The sequence below is a fragment of the Protopterus annectens genome, chromosome 10.part0, assembly GCF_019279795.1.
Source record: "Protopterus annectens isolate FY-2018-M chromosome 10.part0, PAN1.0, whole genome shotgun sequence".
NCBI lineage: Eukaryota > Metazoa > Chordata > Ceratodontiformes > Protopteridae > Protopterus > Protopterus annectens.
The window spans coordinates 977518800-977539786 of record NC_056744.1 but is presented as its reverse complement, the minus strand read 5'-3'; the positions used below and the strand labels follow the sequence as shown (position 1 = coordinate 977539786).

General features: G+C 44.8%; 1 protein-coding gene across 1 annotated transcript in view; it reads left to right on the top strand.

Annotated features, from left to right (window-relative positions):
- Positions 1 to 20987, top strand: part of QSOX1 (quiescin sulfhydryl oxidase 1) — a 1259897-nt gene that overhangs the window by 1058724 nt on the left and 180186 nt on the right. Inside the window, exon 10 of the mRNA XM_044085745.1 lies at positions 625 to 772. Within this exon, the coding sequence (XP_043941680.1) occupies positions 625 to 772 (148 nt within the window). The remainder of the gene's footprint in view (positions 1 to 624; positions 773 to 20987) is intronic.

Below are 20987 nucleotides of genomic sequence, written 5' to 3'. Positions count from 1 at the left end.
AAGCAGAATACACAGGTGCATACAGTAGCTTTGCATGCTGTATTTGTCATTAGCATTATTCATACACATGGCTCGCACTGCTGAAAATGTGCTCTTGTGTGCATAGAACATGTTTGCGTACTTTGCATATTGGCATTGGAAGGATAGTGACACACTGGAGGAATCTCATGTCTGTTAGCATTCTGTTGTCCATAGTCCATTCTACAAACAGTGGATAACACCTTAGGATCAAACCATCTCGATCACTGCAGAAAAGAAAGAACCAATTTCTTAGGAGCCTTTTGCATCTTTTTCATGCATTCTGAACTGCACACAATAAAGCCAGGCAGTGAGTAGTACCTCTCCACAATGTGTGTCAATGTTCCATAGGAAGTATGCAGGCTAATGTGATTCCACTTGTAAAATTAAAAAGTAAACTGAAACTGATTGCAGTCTGGCTGTTGTGCTATCAAACTGTTACTTTCCACGGTTATATCAGGGGTTACAATCATTCTGTGCTCTGCTGTCATGCCAGCATGACAGAAGTGCAGAAGCTATTCCTTTTGTTTACTTTCACAGGTATGGTGGTGTAATGTTCTATGTAATATAAATAAATGAAGTAAAATGAATTTATTTTTTTCTCAGGTCCCGAATGCAGTGCTATCAGACCGTGTGAACTGGGTCGCATGTCAAGGTAGCAAACCTCAGTTCCGTGGATTTCCTTGCTCCCTCTGGACACTGTTCCATTTTCTGACAGTACAAGCAGCAGCAAAAGAGAGACCAGGAAGCACAGGTGAGGCCATTGCTTTTATTACAATAACAACTTTTAGCAAAATGTACACTACTGAATGAAAAAAAATAAAAGAGTAGCATGCTATGCATTACTTAACAACCCCCCTCCACTATTGATGTGTATTCAGTAATTGAAATATGATAAAAGAAGCTAGCATGCCTAAAATAACTGTAAACGTCTCTTACTTTAATGCAGGACAAAAAGTCTTGTCAAACGTTGTGATTTCTTCCAAAAAAACAAAACAAAAAAAACCCACTTGTTTAATTATTCACACAAACAAAATAATGTAATAGTATATCATCTACAAGTAATAAACTGACTAAATATACTGTTTTTTCTAACAAGGAGAGCTGTACAGGCACTATTTCACATTAATGAGTTTTAATATGTGAATTCTAGCAGGATTAGCTTTATAGTTTTGTTAACCCCTGCAAAATTAACAAAGCTGTGAGACAACAGCAGTCCCTATCTGCAGAGCATGCCCCCTATTGTAAATTTGACTTTGGAAACTCTTCCAGTCTCATCTCATCTGCTTATTCTACTGGGCAGTGAAAAATCAAACTGAGAAGGCCCCCACCTTGGACTCTTAAAACCGAAATTAGCCTGTGTTTCATGTCATCCCACTCACTTAATGCACAGTGCAGTATTCAAGATATTGATCCCATTTTCCCAATCTTACTTTTAAAATTTGTAACATCTGGGACTTGACAGCCAGTCACCAGAAAGCCTAAGAACTGCCTGTCAGAAATCAACTTGGGATTAGCGGCAGCTTCTGTTTTGCTCCTGATGAGAGGAACAGAGAGACATTGTTTCCTAGCACTTTCCAATAATCTTTGTAGCCAGCCTGGTTGAAATGGGTATCCTGCAACAATGTAGTAATTGTCTCATATTTACTGACAACCACTTACGACTTAAACAAAATGGCACAGTATGTGAGAGAGTTATTTAATGCTGTTGAAGGTAAAACTCTCACGTGAACATGCTGCAGACAACAGTCTGGTTGTCAGTACTACACAATGCCATATTAAACCTATCACACACAGTGATCAGACCATATGCATAGACTGACATATGCTGAGGCTTTTAAAAGTAATCTACATAAACCACAAAGGCCTTCTAAATGTAATCTAAGAAACAAGTACCCTCAGTAACTTCACAGACACACAACGCAGGCAGCACCCACCTTGAAAAACATTTAGGAGTCAGTGTCACAGTTCAAAAGCCCATAATGCAAACCTCCTAATCATTAATGACTACATTGTGCGATACACCGATGCAGCACTTACCAGGCTGTGCAAGGAAAGATTAATGGTCAGTTGCCAGGATTCACCACATCACACAGGCATTCAAATCCTTGCATCACAAGTACACATATGACACTGTCATAGAACATGTGGGTGTAGATGACTTGAGATGTACCTTCCTGGACTATATGAAGAGAGACTTGCCGGAGCTCTCTTAGTATATGTCAGAGGCAGGTATAAACCTCACTTTCATCAGCATTTCACCAGCATCTAGAATGATGCTGCAGTACGAATAAAAGAATATCAACTTCAACAATTGGATTAGCTTCTGGTATCATTTAGAGAGAGTCCAATATATAAAAATCTGCCTGGGAGGACATGATTGGCAGTCCAGACTACTTTGCCTAAGATGGTCTGCACTTGTCACCCCAAAGTTTTTGTATATTAGCTAAAACCTTGTCTGTCCCTATTGTGAAGGACAGTCTTTTCTTGCAGGAAAATATCCATTATGGGTTTAGTTTAAAAAATACAGTTACATTGGCTCTAAGATACAAAGATATAAGAATTAATTGACACAAAGTAAAGTCTCACTTAACAGGCACCCCTGGGGATTGGCAGATGCTGGTTAAGTGTATGTGCCGGTTGCTTGAGATATGATTTGTGATTTTTGACTATGTCATATACCGGCATACGAACCATTCACAAATTGCAAAGCAGAGCCTCTTCTGTTCAATGCCGAACAGCAGGCTGTTCCGCATTGAACAGAAGAGGCTTCCCTTTGGGAGTTTTAATGGCTCATATACCAGCATATGAGCTAGTCAAAAATCTCAGAGCATTGCTTCTTCTGTTCAGTGCGGAACAGCCCACTGTTCTGCATTGAACAGAAGAGGCTCTGCTTTGCAATTTTTGATTGGCTCTTATGCCGGCATACAAGCCAATCAAAAATTGCAAAGCCGAGTCACTTCTCCTAAATGTGGAACTATTCCGCATTGAGAAGAAGTGTTTCCACTTTGCAATTTTTGATTGGCTTGTATGCCGGCATACAAGCCAATCAAATGCCAGTTGCTTGAGTCCTGGATAACGGGGAGTTTACTGTATTAATATACATCATTAGCTAGAGTACTTTCGTTCAGTTTTGTCATTTAGTAAAACATTACAATAAAGAGTTTACTTTTGAGACAATTAGAAAAGGGGAATGTAGGAGGTGGAAGTTAGTGGAGCAGAATTCCTTACTGAAGAGGAGATTAGCTTTGCCAAGGTAGGTATTAATGGAAGTATGGGCATTTTATTGATGTAATTATAATAGACAGTATATTATGAAGTAGAGATGAAGTGGAATAAGTATGATGCAGTTAAAAGAGGAAGTTAGATACATTAATTGTTTTATGAACAGGTTGAGACTAGCTTATACTCTTAATTCTGGTGATAGAGAATTACATTGCTTGGCTATATACAGCAAATAAAGGAAGTCTGCATGGTGAACATATGACTGAAGGGTTATAACATGAGTTTAACTTTGGGATCTTAAATTATTTGGATGGCCATAATTTTGGAGTAGCTGTTCAATTGTTGGGCATTTGTTAAGTTTATCGAGTGTGCTGTGCGCTGCCTTTAGCTGATATGGAGCTAAGGTATATTGTAGTTCAAGTCAGTTCATTTCCTATAATGATATACAGTGATGTTTTTTATTAGTTACATTTGGAAAAAAAGCTGTTTTATTGAATGTATATATTCAGGCTTTTGTTGTGTTTTTTTTGAGATGTGTATTAACATTGAAGATATATCTGGAATACTGGCAAACAGTATCTTGTTAGGCCTGTTGTGTGATGTATGGTTTGTGTTATGAGTTTATTAAGATTGATGCGTTACTCTCCTCTTCTCTGAATGTACAGTGGCTGTCAGTAACAAACCAAAATTTTTGCAAAAGCATTAGTAAGTGCATTGTAGTACATGGAGCTCTATAATTACGCTCCAACATTGGAAAAAAATCAAACCTGCAAAGCACTTCTGTAGTGCGGGACCTGACCATAACTACTTTCAGAGGTGTGTAACAATTGTTACGTACCTCCTAAGCACTGCTTAGGTTGGATTTCATGAGAGGGATGTTCTTTCACTCTCAGCTGTCCCTAAATTTCTTGCCTCATGTTTTCATTGTGGTCATGGAAGTTTACAGACATTAGCCTATAAGTAACTTGTTAACTTAATTACAGTAGCATATAAAAATTGCCGTTGACTTTTTCCTCCAATTATATTGACTTTCTTTCTATGGTATAGCACTCACCAAGTGCTTTGTTGGCTTTCAAAACTGTCAAAACACTTCGCAGTTTTTTTATTCATAACTGTTGGCACATGGAATAGATAAAACTTCTTGCGTTACAAAGAGTTATGGCTGGGGCTCCACGTGAATTTCTTGGTATCCATGTAACGCTGTATGTCTTTTGCCATTTGGTATCTCACTGCTCATTAGAAAATGCTGCTGTCAAATGCCATATTTGTAGGGGCATTGCTGCTTCCAGCTGTTGCTTCAGTAATGTCTTCACTTGTCAGGAATGGGAAGGACATATATCTCATTTTTACATTTGAATGCTTTAGTCAGCTTGCCAGTGTCTCAAGTTTAAAAATGGTAACTGTTCAGTCCATTCTTCCACTTTCTGCTGTAGGAATAATAAAATAACCTTATAATCAAAGAGGTGCTTAGCATAATAACGTATTTTGGATATATTGAAGATCTCTTCAAGGTCTCTTGTGGAGTCAGAACATTTCCCTTACAGGGTTCCCATCTTTGACCTTTAGAAGTACCTCATATGTTTAAGTGGTAGGTATTGCTGGCTGTCTTGTGTTTAGGTGGTAGGTATTGGTGGCTGTCATATGTTTAAGTGGTACGTATTTGTGGCTGTCATATGTTTAGGTGGTAAGTATTGGTGGCTGTCATATGTATAAGTGGTAGGTATTGCTGGCAGTCGTGTTTAGGAGGCAGGTACTGGTGGCTGTCATATGTTTAGGTGGTATGTATTGGTGGCTGTCATATGTTTAAGTGGTAGGTATTGCTGGCTGTCATATGTTTAGGTGCTAGGCGTTGGTGGCTGTCATATGTTTAGGTGGTATGTATTGGTGGTTGTCATATGTTTAAGTGGTATGTATTGGTGGCTGTCATATGTTTAGGTGGTATGTACTGGTGGCTATCATATATTTAAATGGTAGGTATTGCTGGCTGTCATGTGTTTAGGTGGTAGATATTGGTGGCTGTCATATGTTTAGGTGGCATGCATTGGTGGCTGTCATATGTTTAAGTGGTAAGTAGTGGTGGCTACTACAGTATAACACTGAAACTTGCTGATATTACTTTGTTTGGGTAATGGATTCTTGGTAGATCCTTTCCAGAGAACTCTTGTCTCAGAACTTTCCTAAGATCTGCTCTGGTTTTATTCCTCATGAATTTTCATTAGCTTGGGGATGTTTTATTTTCTTCCAGTCCAGAAACATTTTCTTTATAGCTTTGAACTTTCAGACTTTTATCAGGAAGTATAACTACTTCATTGTATGTACACCTGCTAACACTGGAATTTGCAGTCATGTAGCACAGACGTTTACTCCCCTCAGGTTGCCGATCCTGATGGCTCCACACATTTTGACTATTTCTTTAGCCAGTCTTTAGATTTGAATGCTTAAGTGGACAGTGCTTTCTCAATGATTACAGAGACAGTGTGAAATTCTGGGCCCTGTGTTAATGTCAGAAATCTCAAGGCATCCTAATCACTGCCTTTCTCAGAGGTGTCCATTTTCAATGAACCATCAAAGTCTCATCTAGGGTGCCTCTGTGGAGGGCCTGTTGCTCACACAGTTACAGTACTGCCCTAGAGTATCTTGCATCCACCAGAAAGGGAACTTTCATTGAATTGATCTTTGAGCTGACAGCAGTTCTTTGTGCAGTGTGCATGTCCTGAAAATCATTCTTATTTGTTTGTTTGATAAATGGATGGGTGGCCTTTGGACTTATAAAAGACAATTTCAGCTGTTATATGGCAACCACAAGAGATAACAGACATATTATATATCTAGAGTAGAATACAGACAAAGTACAAAATTGTGCTTCAGGAAAATAAGTTATAATGATTAGCAGGAGTATGCATTATGTACAACTTTGGTATACTAGAAATAATTCAGTTTTTATGAGTCAGTAGCTTATTGTAGTATTCCCAGATGACACAGAAATAGTAGAAATATCATTAATAATTTGCTTCTAAATTATATCATATTGTTTGACATCTCAACAGGTCCATCTGCATACATGAGAAAACTATACCTTCAACTTTTTTTTTTAAATGTGAAAGATTCTCTGAATCAGTAATTTCTTTATAGGTTCATAGATTTGTAGATAAGCACCAGGCTAGCTGCCCTTTCAGATCATTTTAAGCCTAGTCAGTATCATTTTTGGTGCTTGAATTAACCTAACACGTTTGGTGTTAGGTTGGCCTTACCCATCCCATGTTGGATAAGCATAATTATATGTTACCCCTAATGAGAATAACTGAGATCATGTCATAGATAACTTGAGGGGACCCATGCATGGGATAAAGCATTTAGGAGCTGCCTCTGTCCATTAGTAGTACAGCAAGCTGTCCTTGGGTAATTTTTTTGTTTTCCATCCATAGATCCAAGCTGCTGTTGAATATAGGCCAGGATTAGCTTTGATTTACTTGGATGGGGAGTCTTTTCCAGAGCAGTGGTATCCTCTGCAGGGTATACCTGTCCCACCAAACTGCTCTGTTGATGTTGCAGAACAAGTTTTATCCCTAGACCAAGTATTTCTGATGCCATTTGACTTGCTGATGTCCAGTAAATCCATCAGTATTGGGTCAGAGGATGCTTTGTATGTTAGACACAGGTCACCTCTTAGCAATCTGTAGGATACTATGTATAGTGATAAAGCTTTGAGTCAGTCCATGTTGGACATATTGTTTAGACCTTGTATCTTTTTGATAAAGTACCTCTGTGGGCATTACAGTTGTTGCATGTGTCTGGACGGATACATGCCAAAGGGATATTATACTCAATGACTGACCTAATGAGGGCTGAGAAAAGGGAGATAATGACATCTGTAGCGCTAGACACAATCCCTTTGTTTATAAGCTGTGGAATGTAGAAGTTCTTTCTTACAACAATGGACACATGTTAGTTGAAAGTTGGGTTACTGTCCACATAAGTTCCCAAATCCTGAACAACTGTGTCAGCACTTAAAGGTGTATTGTCAGTGTGGTATTTTCCTGGGGTAGATAAATCCCCAAACTATGCAATAATGCATGGTTTGGCATTTAGTTACAGTCCATAATGTTGGCAGCAGTTATTTTGTTTTGGGGACAAACTAATGTTCTTCATGTTTCACTGTTCAGTCCTGACTTGAGGGATTTCCTGATGTGGAAGCCCTTGGCTGGCCCGACTACCAGAGTAAAAATCTTCCACCTCCTAAGGCTGGTGGATGTCCTTCCCTGATGTCGGTATGTTTGGGTATAAAGGGAACCAGCTGACCGCATAACATCTGTCTTTTCTTGCCATCGAAACGTGAAGTCATGTTGCAGCACATCAATTGGCCTGCACCAGAGAGAAGTCTTCTGAAGATAAGTATGCAGAGCCCCAGACATCACAGACACGCAGGTAAAAACAGCCCTCTCCAAAGCAAAAAACACAGCATCAGTGGGACCAGATGGTATCCCAGGCTGCGTCTTGCACGAGCTCCAAAAGGAACTAAACCCCCACCTAAATACACTATTCAAACTCAGCCTTACCACAGGCTATGTACCCAAAGAATGGCGTACAGCAACAGTCATCCCGCTCCACAAAGGTGGTGCCACAACAGAACCTGGGAACTATCACCCTATAAGCCTGACTAGCCTGGTCTGCAAAGCTATGGAGCAAATCATCATGGTACTCATAAATAGAGACATTGGGAACCTCCAGACACTGGACCCTACCCAGTTCAGCTTTGTTAAAGGCAGATCCTGCCTCCTAAACCTAGTGGACTTCTTTGAAACAGTTACCAAGGCCATAAATGAAAGAAAGGTAGTCCACACAGCCTACCTGGACCTCGCTAAGGCCTTTGACACCATTCCCCACTCTGGCATCATAGATAAGCTCACCAGCTTGAACATTAACCCTTATGTCACGAGATGGTTTGCCAACTGGCTCACGGATAGAACACACATGGTCAGAATTGTGAGAGCCATGTCCGACTCTAAACCAGTTACAAGTGGCGTCCCACAGGGTTCAGTCTTGGGATCCCTCCTGTTCGGTATATACTTCTCTGAGGTACAGGCAAGCACGGGAAGACTATGGCTGACCAGGTTCGCAGATGACTGCAAACTGGGGGCCATAATCGACTCTCCGGCTGACACAGACATCCTCCAGAAGGGTCTTACAGGGACAGATACCTGGTGTCAGAACCGTGGCCTCAAGCTGAATGGCAAAAAATGCGTAGTCATTCCCTTTGGGAAAAACAAAGTGCCCACGAATTATCATATAGGTGGTAATCCACTAAGTACGGAAGATGTAATTAGGGACCTGGGGACCCAGGTAGATAGCAACGTCTCCTTTGATAATCACATTGCCAAAGTGGTTAGAAATTCCTTCTATGTAGCCCACCTAATCATGAAAGGGTTCACCTCTAGATCAAGAGAGGTCATTGCGCCCCTCTACTCATCACTCATTAGGCCCATAATAGAGTACAATGCCCCATTTGGAATGTACCTTACTCGACACCTGCAACAGATAGAAAGACCACAGAAGTACCTCACCAAGAGGATCATGGGCCTCAGAGATGGCCTATGCAGCTCGACTAAAGAAACTCCAGCTCTACTCGGTTGCTTACTGCCTGCTGAGAGGTGATCTCTGCCTGACGTATAAGGCCATGTCCAACCTGGAATTAATGGACATGCTACACCTCAAGAAAACCAAATCTCTTAGAGCCACAAGCTCCAGTGTATTAAACCTCAGCACAACAATAAGCAGGACATGCTGGAGGGATAGATTCCTGTCCCAGTGACTTCCCTCACTCTGGAACAGAATCCCAGTTTGTTAGGCAAAGCCCCTCACTGACTCTCTTCAAGAGAAATCTTGACGAGTGGATGGGAAATCGTAAATTTACCCCTGGGATCACTTCAGTGGCCCTGCTAGACAGAGGCCCAGGAAACTAATTTAAAAGGGAGGTGAAAGCCAACACATTCTGGCTAGGCTTATAAATGCCCTTGGGCAGATAGCCTCATACCTACCTATGAACCTATAAGTACCCTGTTGGGAAACTCTTTTTCTTGTTTTAATTCATGTCAGAGAAAATTAACAATTGTCTCCGCTGTGGTAAGCAAGTTCCACACCAAAACTTTAATACTTTGTGTGTCACCTGTCTAGGCCCAGATCACGAAGTCCCTAATTGCTGTTTTTGCACCTGTTTCAATTCTAGGACTATAAGGCATCGGGCCAAAATCTTAGCTAGACGTCTTAGTCTGCTGTCTTCTTCGCATCGTTCGATGGCGTCCACCAGTTGTCCTGAGGTTGAGCTCCCTACTAAGCTTAAGGACAAGGAAAAAACACCAAAGCGTAGAGCCTCAGTCGACAACCATTCACCACCTGCCTCTCCCCCAAGGCTCATGTCACTGAGGAAGGTGAGGCACATTTGCAGCCCCCTCGTGCGACCAAGGTGGTGGCGCAGGCCTCTGTCAAGACCCTTATGGAGTCCGACATGCTGTTGGGTCCCTCAACTTTCAGTTCTTTGGTCGGGTCCGGAGTCGCTCAGTAGACCTCCGCTTCCGACGGGCAATCTTGAACCAGCAACGTTCCTTTGAGGCATCAGCCTGCATCAGTTCAGCCTTACAAAAGGACTGGCATCAGGATAGTGGACATACCTAGGCCCAAGACCAAAGCTACTCCTAAGAAGGGTTCTACCTCAGGTCCTAGGACTAGGCCTACTGGCTCCCCCACAGCAGCTTATCAGCAAAATCTGGTCAGGTTAGCTGAGGACCTTATCTCCTTAGACAAAACTAGGCACCCTCTTTTGGAGTTTTCCCCAAAGAAAAGGAAAAGGGATCCTACCCCCGAAGTTTTCTCTGAACCTCTTGATTCAGATGAGGATTCTGACGAGAAGGAGTCTGTCCTTGAGGAGGGAACTTTCTTTACTTCTCTTGAAGATTCTGATTCTGAGGAGAGTCTGCCTTCAGCTTCACCTCCTGAAGACATCACTTGAAACACTCCTGCCATGAGGGAAAATTTCCCGTGGGAGGCACAGTAGCACCCACAATCTAAAAAGAGGGTTAGGGAGATGTTCTTTGTGTTTCACTGTTGCAGTCATTTGAAGAGGTATTTATGTGAGTCCAACACCCTGCAAAACCTGTCTGGTTTTTGAGAGACTGGAGGTAGAGAATCTAGTTTCAGGGAAGAGTCAATAAAAGCATCATCTTATCACCTCTAATACAGAAGGAATAGCCAAAGGTTTGTGTTCTGAGAGGTCAAGGAAAGTACAGTTGTGTACACTTACCATAAATGTAGATGTTCAAGTGTATTCACTGTTGCAGTCATTACATTTGGGTTATCTGCCTGCAGATAGCCCTCAGCCAGCCTGAATACCAGTGTCTTGGATTCCTGCATCGGATGCTGTCTCTTCTTCCATGACATCAGGTCGTCAGGGGTATAAAACATGCAGCCGACGCCATTACATCAGATTTTCTTGCTGCGCAGTGCCCGAAGCAGAAGCAGTTCGCAAATGCCGGTCGGCCGACTCCTGAAATTTTCATTTTCGAATTTCAGAACCGAAGTCTTTGAAAAAAAGCTAAGTACCCAGTTGGGGATCTTTTTTCTTGCTCTTAACCAATGTCAGTAAAAGTTAACAATTGTCTTACCTGTGGAAAGCAAATACCTCATAAAGATTTTCATTCGTACTGCATTCCTTGTTTAGGCCCAGACTACGACGTCCCTCTCTGTCGGTTTTGCGCCTTATTCAACCCCCCAAACTATTCACCATCGGTCTATTTTCACAGCAAATTGTTTTGGTAATTGGTTTAACTATCCAGAAATGGTTTCGGTAAGCCATCCGAATACCAATATTCTGAAAAAACGTAAGGATAAAGACAGAGACAGACCGCATAGGTCCAAAACTTCCGCAGACGCTTCCATTAAGCTAGTCGCCAGTTCGCCGGTACTCAGTGAGGCACCTTCGCAGCCCCTGATACCCACTACTTCAGATTTGCTGGCCTCTACTGAGACCCATTCAGAGTCCGGTATGCCGCAAGAAGCTTCTTTGGCTATGGAACCTGCAGATGTCTCTACCTTGGATGGGTCTGGAGCCACTGTGCAGGCGCCGGCTTCTGAGGGTGTATTCAGGCCTACAGATTTGCATTTTAAACCGACGCCATCTTCTTCATCGACCCACACCTAGAAAACTGACGTCCAAACCACAAGGTCAGTCCCATATGTCTAAAAAACAAATGCTTAGAATGGCTGAATACCTTATTACTTTAATTAGGGGAAACCAGCCTTCCCCCTCTAAGAGACCTAAAACTGATTTTCCTTCTGATTTTTCTGATCAGGATTCTGAAATCTCTGCTTCTTCTGATTACCAGGATTTGCCCTTATCTACCTGTGAGGATTCTGATGCAGAGGATTCCATTCCCTCTGCTTCCCCGCCAGAAGACTTTTCTTTTGGTGAAACCTTGCACACTCTTAGGAAGCATTCCCACTGGGAAAGCCAGGATTACTGTGACTCAAAAAAGAGGCTTAGGGAATTCTTACTCCTCCCTCAGCACAGGCCTTTAGCTGTACCTCCTGTTCTGGACATTGTAGATAATGCCTTCTTGGAATCTAGCCTGTCCCCAGACACTTTACCTCCAGCTCCCAGAAAACCTGACCGGTGTTACAGAGTACCTGACTCTCACAAGTTCCTCTTCAAGAATTCTACTGCGGATCCAGAGACCATTTCCCAAGGACCAAAGGGCATTAAGGCTACTGCTGCCAAAAATCCTACCCCCTCTAATAGAGAATCTAGGGCCTTGGACAGATGGGGTAAGAAGGTATACACTTCTGCTAGCTATGGCCATTAGGGTCGTAAATTGCCAGTTTCATATGTTAAATTATCAGCAGCATATTATGGGACTGCTTAAACAGAAAATGATGTTGATTCCTGATTGTGCTGAACATAAAGAATTACAGGATTTAATGCATTCTGCTGTACAAGTTGGTGAACATACTTTGCAATGTGGCTTTGACTCTTTAGAAGCATCCTGCAGGGCTGTTGTCACTGGGTTTGTACTTAGAAGGCATGCTTGGCTTAAGGAGCAAAACTTGCCAGATCATGTTAAAGCTAAATTACTGGATGCTCCCTTAAGCCAAGACCGCCTGTCTGGCAACAAAGCAAAAGTAGTCCTCAAAAAGATGGAGGAAAAAAGCTAAATCTATGCAAACTGTTAAAGATTTCCTGCAAGTACAGCCTCCCAGATTTAGTAGGCATTGGCCTTCAAAGAATTGGTCCTTTTCAGTCTCTTCCAGGCCTTCTCAGTCCAAACCCAGGAAAAGCAGACCGCCTAGGTTACAGTCTCAGGCTATGCACAGGCCTAAGCAGTGGGGGGCTCCCACTTCCAAAGCAGGAAGTAGTAAGACACCCCCCTACGGAAAAATGTCACAATGACTTAACCTTAACCCTTCCAAGCCCTGCTCAACTGCCTGCTCCCTTAGGAGGAAAGCTTGCCCTGCATGCAAAAAACTGGGAACTCATTAGCCAGGACAAATGGGTTCTAAGTATAGTTTTCCAAGGATACAGATTCCACTTCCACACCCTACCAACCCCAAACAGTTGGCCAGACCTACCCCCAAATCAGTGGGCAGAGGCTCAACAGCAGGTTCTCTCTCTTCTAAGTGTCAGGGCTATTCAGCCTGTCCCAGCAGAAGAAAGGGGACAAGGTTTTTAATTCAAGACTTTTCCTGGTACCCAGAAAAGACAGCTCCTGGCATCCTATCCTGGACCTCTCTATTCTAAACACCTTTTTGGTACTCCCAAAATTCAAAATGCTAACACTTCAACAGTTGCTTCCTATGCTAGGCAAATTTGCCTGGTTGGCAACCTGAGACATAAAGGAAGCTTACCTGCACATTCCAATAAGGGAATCTTGCAGGAAATACCTACGCTTCAGAGCAGGCTCCATGCACTATCAGTTCTCTGCACTTCCCTTTGGCTTATCTGCTGCACCCAGGGTATTCACAAAGTGTCTAGCTCCAGCCATTGCATTTTGCAGGGAGAGAAATATTCATATATACCCATACCTGGAAGATTGTCTGATTCAGGCAGAAAGTCAGGACATGCTATTAAAACATCTGACATTCGTAAAGAAATTTCTAACCTCACTGGGGTACACCATAAACGAAAAGAAATCTCATCTAGTACCCTGCCACCAGATTGTATTCCTGGGAGCAAGCTTGAACACAGCTTCCCAGATGGCGTACCTCACGCCAGAGAAACAAGTTTATTTGACAGCCTACTTCAAACTGCTGGTCACAAAGACTCAGCTATCTGCAAGGAAAATTTTGCAAGCCCTGGGGTTCATAGCCTCTTGCATTCTACTAATTCCATATGCAAGACTGCATATGAGGAAACTACAATGGTATCTAAAAAGCCTATGGTGTCAACATTCTCGGGACCTGGAATCAATGATTCCTATCATTCCTTGTATAAAGACAGAGTTCCTTTGGTGGGCAGAGGCCTGCTACTACAACAAGGGGCTCCCTTTCATTCTACCCCCTGCCGCCTAAACCCTAACAACAGACGCATCAGACTATGCATGGGGGGGGCTCACTTGGCAGGGCAGTGCATTCAGGGCAAATGGAACCCAAGTCAGATGCACCTGCATATCAATTAAAAAGAAATGTTAGCTGCACAGAATTCCCTGACAGCCTTTAAAGACCACATCCTTCCAGGACAATTATTGATAAAGACAGACTACAGCTCAGTTATGTGGTACATAAACAATCGGGAGGGGAACAAACTCGTTCCCTATCCGCAGACTAGCCATGGCTATGTGGAACACAGCCTTGAGCTACCAAGTTCACCTACAAGCTCAATTCCTGCCAGGCAAGCTAAATTCACTGGCAGACGACCTAAGCAGAAATCTCATGGACCCACACTAATGGAAACTGGAAGCAAAAATATTCAACCTCTTGAGGAACAAATGGGAGACTCCAGAGATAGACCTGTTTGCCTCCCCACAAAATGATCAATTGGACAAATTCTGCACAAGGACTCCCCACAGTCAAGCTTGGAAAGTGGATGCCCTGTCCTTTACCTGGGAAAGCCTCTCGGTTTATGCCTTTCCCCCTCTGCTTCTCCTCTTGAAGGTTCTGCTAAAGATCAAACAGGACAAACCAAGGACAATACTTATTGCACCAGACTGGCCCCGCCAGCACTGGTACCTCCTCTTGCACAGCATGATACTGCTGGATCCATGGCACCTACCTCAGACACCTTCCCTGCTGTCCCAGCAGGCGGGCCGGATTCTGCACCCTCAGCTTCAAACCCTGAACCTTGCAGCCTGGCTAATTCCTTGAGCTCTCCAATAGCATCCCTCAGTAAGCAGGTGCTGGATGTCATTCTGGAAGCAAGGAGACCTAGTACTAGAAAATCCTATGCTGAAAAGTGGAAAAGATACTGTTCCTGGAGCCAGACCCAGGGTATGGCACTACGGTGCTCAGCTTACCTCATATTCTTCAATACTTAACAGAAATGCTCCACAAGGGCTTATCCTTCTCGTCAATTAAAATTCATGCCTCTGCAATTTCAACACATTATAATACTGAAGCACCCCTCTTCTCTCACCCCCTGTTAAAGCAATTTCTCAGAGGGGCTAAAAATTTAAGACCCCCCCCCAGGCGAGCCCCTACTCCAGCCTGGGACCTTAACTTTGTATTGGAAAAGCTCACTCTCCCTCCATTTGAACCAGCTGCAACTGCAGAGTTTTAATTCCTGTCTTGGGAAACAGCCTTCCTTCTAGCCATCACTTCAGCAAGAAGAGTGTCTGAATTACAGGCCCTCATGGCAGTGGAGCCCTTCATTATCTTCCATGCAGACAAGGTTTCCCTCAGGACCAATCCTTCCTTTATGCCCAAGGGGGTGTCTAGTGTGGCCCTAAATCAGTCCATTCATTTGTCTACCTTTTCCTGAATCCACAAAAGAAAGGAGAATGAATTCTGCACTCTTTGGATGTGCACAGACAACTGAGGTTGTATTTGGACACGACTAAGCCTCTCAGAAAATCTGAACAGCTGCTAGTTGGTTTTGTTGCAGGAGCAGAGAGGAAGGCTATTTCAAAGCAAACCATTTCTAAATGGATAGCCCATTGCATTCATTTCTGCTATAAGCACCATGGAAAACCTACCCCACAGGGGATAAGATCACATTCCACCAGGGCTGCATCTACCTCTACAGCCTTTCTCAGGGACAGCCTAGAAGCTGCTACCTGGAGCTCTGTACATACCTTCACCAAGCATTACCACCTGCCTATTTTTTTCTAAATCCAGAGCTGGTTTTGCCACTGCAGTGTTGCAGGGCTTAATAGCTGGCCCTAATGCTCTCTAACTTCCTCCTCCCTTCCTTAGCTTTGGGAATCAACCCAAGTGTAATGACTGCAACAGTGAAACACAATGAACATAGTACAGTTGTGTACACTTACCATAAATGTAGATGTTCGAGTGTATTCACTGTTGCAGTCCTGGTTACCCTCCCTCCAGCCCCCTGACTTCTCTTGGCTCTACCTTTGATTCTTGTTTTAAGCTTTCTGGTGTATTTGCTTTTTGATGGAGGTGTAACATAACATATAATTGCTTCCCTTTATGGGGGCACCTGACATCTGTTGCAGGAAAAACTGATGTAATGGCATCAGCTGCATGTTTTATACCCCTGACGACCTGACGTCATGGAAGAAGAGACAGCATCCGATGCAGGAATCCAAGGCTCTGGTATTCAGGCCGGCTGAGGGCTACCTGCAGGCAGATAACCCAAATGTAATGACTGCAACAGTGAATACACTTGAACATCTACATTTATGGTAAGTGTACACAACTGTAATTTCCTTGACCTTCCAGAACACAAACCTTTGGCTATTCCTTCTGTATTGGAGGTGATAAGATGATGTTTTTATTGACTCTTCCCTGAATCTAGATTCTCTACCTCCAGTCTCTCGAAAACCAGACAGGTTTTGCAAGGTGTTGGACTCACATAAATACATCTTCAAAAATCTCTCTGCTGACTCAGAGGTTGCAACTCCAAGTCCCAGGGGAGCAAGACCCAGCCCTTCAAAGAACCCTTTGTCTACTGACAAAGAAAGCAGGGCACTTGCTAGGTTTGGTAAAAACGTCTACACTTCTGCTACCCTAGCCATGAGGGCCCTTAACTGCCAGATGTTAAGTTGTCTATCTCGCCTTCATTCTTGCTGGATGGGTTTGGCCACTCTAAAAGCTCGAGAGCTAGTTCCACTGGCTCGAGGCTCCCCTATATCCCACAATGCTAGGCGGTAACTCCTCAGATCTCGTTTGCCGCTATAGCTACGAGGTGCTCTTCCAACCGGCTCTACAGGTTAGTGAGTTTTAAATAGACTCTTAGTCTACTTAGACCCCTTTAATTTTATTTTTCTAGTGTCCCTTTATTAGATTTTTCGAAGTTAGACCCTTTTTCCTCGAATCTTCCCTTTAGTCCAAAAATTTTTTTCTCAGAGTTCCCCTTAGGCCTTAGGCCCCTTCCCCACCCCTCCTGGTTTGGAGTGTGTGTGTTTTGTATAGGAACTTTCTTTGGTTTTTCTTCTTTTAGCGGTGTGTTTGTGTGACTGTTTGTTGCCTTTAGAACTATGTCTAAAGAATCAAAGGTCTCAGGCTTTAAGAAGTGTGACTCGTGCTGTCAGAAGATGTCTCTGACAGACGGTCACACTTCTTGTGTATACTGCCTGGGACCTTTGCACCTGCAGGACTCATGTGCTGTTTGCCATGGTTTCAGCCCTAGAGTCCTGCAGGAGCGAAAAAATAAGCTCATTTTAAGGGGCTTATTGAAGCCTGAGGGTCCCCCGACTCAATCTTCGGGGAAACCCTCCAAACCTACCAGACCGTCGGCTCCTGTATCTGAGTCGTCTTCTGGGGCTTCGAGGCCTGTTCGAACATCGGCTCCGGCTGGAGCCGATGATTCTCGAACACATGTACCCACTGTTCCCTCGGCTCTGGACGGAGCTGAGGTAGACACTGCTGAGTCGGCTCCGATAAGGTTATCGGAACCGACTTCCAGAAAGAGGTCCAGGTCACCATCTATCGGCTCCGTTCATTCGGCTCCAGCATCTCCATTGTTGTCTGAACAGAGCCATAGATCTCACTCCTCTAGGTCATCGAGACTGTCAGATCATGACCTTCAGAGGGTAGTGAGTCGACTTCTCAAGTCCGAGGCACTGGCCCAAATGCTTCAGAGCCCGACTCAACAGTCGATGGCTAATCCCGTCACTCAGAATGTTCCTCCTCTGACTCTCTTGGGTTCGGAGCCGGGGCAGCTCGGACCCGAGACTGTGGCTGCGTCGGAACCGATACCTTTGTCTTCGGTGCCGTCGTCTGCTCCAATGTCTTCTTTGGAGGAATCTCGGCGCCGGACTTCCCTCGTCGGCTCCGAGGGGGTGAGTGGCATCGGACCCTTGTCCGACCCCACTCTTCCTCTCGGTGCTTCGGCACTGGTGAGTTCGGCTCCGACATCAACCTCGGAGCCATCACTGTCGGTGCCGGGGGAGGTTTTCAGCTTTTCGGAGCGGAGACCTCTGGCTCTGCCTGACAGGGGTGCCTTCGAGGTCATGAGGAGCGTGTTAGAACCTGGTTCAACCCCACAGTCGGCTCCATCTGCCCCTCCCTCCACGGTGCCTGCGGTGATTTCTTCTCACTCCCTCATCACGGATCGTAGAGAGCCAGCTCCTCAAGTATCCCCAGTGGGGATCTCCTCCTCTTCCGAGGCCTCTCCTGACCTGGTAGGAGAGCCCCCTAGGAAGAGGCAGTGCAAGAGGAAGCACATCGACTCCCCTGAGTCTGTCACCTCTGACACTGATTTAGAGGATTCTGAAGGTTCCCCTCATTCCCCCTCTGAAGATGTCTCATTTGCAGACATCCTCGAAATCTTAAAACAGAGGGGGAATTGGCCAGTCCTTAACCCTTCAGAGGATGAATCAGTGTATCTTGAGGTGTTTGGCTCTCACCCTTCCACCTCCTAGGTGTCCCCTCCCTTTGACCCCCTCATGGAAGTGGTGGCAAGGAAGGCCTGGACGGCTCCTGACTCAGTGGAACCCACCCCCAGGAGACCATCAAAATTTATCACCGCCCCCAAGGACAAAGAATTCTTGACCAAAGGCGTCTCTGTCGATGCTATGGTGGTGGCTGCGGCCACCAAGAAGGAGATAGCTGATCCTTCAGTGCCTGTTCATCCTCCTAACAAGGAGTCTAGGACTATGGACAGGTACGGGAAGCGGATGTTCTCGTCAGCGACCTTTTCTATGCGCTCGCTGAATTACCTGTGTCATTTCACTCGTCTCCAGAGGGATTTGCTCAAGGAAGCGAGTGAAATGTTAAAGGATCCAACAGCTGCGGGTTTTCAGGATAGGATGAACTCTCAGCTAGCGACCCTCAACTCAATAGTTAACTCCTCCATGCGCCTCCTTTCATACGCGGCGGATGGAGCGAGTAGAGCGGCAGGTACAGGTGTGGCATTACGTCGGCACGCCTGGATGCGGTTATGTAACTTTGCGGACCCTTTCAAGGCGTCCTTCACTAACTCCCCTTTTGATGGATCATCTCTCTTTGGTCCTCAAGTGAAGGAAACCCTGACTAGGTGCGAGACTGATGGCAAGACTCTCTCTGCCGTGGGAGTCTGTTTTTCTACTCCTTCTAGGCCTTACCCCAAAGGCCAGAAGGGGGGAAAGATGTGGTTCCGCAAACAACCACAAGGAGTTTTGCCTGACGCACAGAGTCGATTCCCCCCTAGAGGCAGAGGGGGGAACAATAATAATAGACGCCGTCCTAGAGGCAGAGGGGGCCCGCAGAATCAGGGCAGTCGAGAATCCTTCTCTGACAAGCCCTTTCAGCATCCCTGAGGTGTTGCTGGACTGTCCACCTTCGGAGGCAGTCGGGGGAAGATTATCTCTGCACCCAGAAGCCTGGCTTTCCCTTACTCAAGACAAATGGGTACAGTCTATCATTTCCGAAGGCTACAGAATCCCTTTCTTTCGCATTCCAAAGCAGTCCAGAAAATCCCTTCCAGACGTTCCACCCAGTCAAAGGGAGCAAGCAGCGTTAGAAATTTCAAAGCTGCTAGCAAAAAGAGCTATTCAACCAGTTACAGCAGACCAACAAGGATCCGGAATCTACTCCAAATTCTTTTTGGTTCCAAAGAAAACAGGGGACTGGAGACCTATCTTGGATCTCAGGAACTTGAACAAGTTTGTCAAGAAGACAAAATTTCGGATGGTCACGCTGCAGTCCATTCTGCCCCTTTTGGGGCGGGACAACTGGATGTGCTCTATAGATCTCCAGGATGAGTACTATCACATCAGAATGAACCGACGCTCCAGGAGATTTCTCCGCTTCAGGCTGGGAACCAGTCATTTTCAGTTCAGGGCCCTGCCCTTTGGTCTCACTACAGCCCCTCGATTGTTTACCAAATGCATGGCAGTGGTCGCCTCTCAGCTGAGACAACAAGGATTCCAGGTGTTTCCATATTTAGACGACTGGCTCCTAACAGCCCCCACCAAGCATCTTCTCCTTCTTGCCAGAGACTACACCTTGCACACATGTCAAACACTAGGCATTTCAATAAATTACGAAAAGTCTGTCTTGTCACCTTGTCGTGTTATTACCTTCATAGGCGCAAATCTAGACACAGTCAACATGTCAGCCAGACTCACAGAGCAAAGAATAGCAGACATACACAGACAAGTCTCTCTTGTCTTGCAGAGCAACAAAGTCAAAGTCAGACTGATCCTGAAGGTCTTAGGGATAATGGCGGCGGCTATCCCTCTCCTACCTTTAGCTCGCTTCCACATGAGAATCTTACAATAGATGCTCTTCACACAATGGTCTTTCCAACGACTTCTAATGTCCCATTCTATTCGGATAACACAGTCGTGCAAGAATCATCTCTCTTGGTGGATCACATCTCCCCAGCTCTTCTTAGGGAGACCCTTTGTTCCTCCCCCTCCGGTTGCTACATTGACAACGGACGCCTCCCTGATCGGGCGGGTGGGGGGGGCATTACCAGGGCAGGACGGTCCAAGGCATGTGGCAACCTTTCGAGTGCCACTTGCACATAAATGTCCTAGAGATGAGAGCAGTGCTTCTAGCGTTGCAAGCTTTACAAGACTCTCTTCCCAAGGGAACTATAGCAATTCAGACAGACAATATGTCTGTAGTGTGGTACATCAACAAACAAGGCGGAACCAGATCTTACCCCCTTTGTCGAGAGGCACTCAGACTGTGGCAATGGGCGATTTCTTCTCAGCGGTTTCTGTTAGCAACGCACATTCCCGGGAAGTCCAATGTGATTGCGGACAAATTGAGCAGAGCTATTCTCATGCCTCATGAGTGGTCTCTGAAGAATTCAGTGTTGGAGAGAGTTTTTCAAAAGTGGGGCCAGCCTTGCTACAACCTTTTCGCTACTCCCCAAAACAGCAAGTGCGACGATTTCTTCACCCTCTTTCCCCAACCAGCCCACCCCAGCAGAGACGCTCTAGTCCACGATTGGCCCCGGGCACTTCTGTATGCCTTTCCACCCTTCCCACTGATATCTCAACTAATTCATAAAGCCATCGCTCAGAAAGCTTCCATGATCCTCATTGCCCCTTACTGGCCTCGACAGGTTTGGTTCCCTTTTCTTCACCGTTATCTGTTGGAGCAACCCTGGCATCTGGACCCAGTTCCAGACCTCCTGACCCATCAGTCGG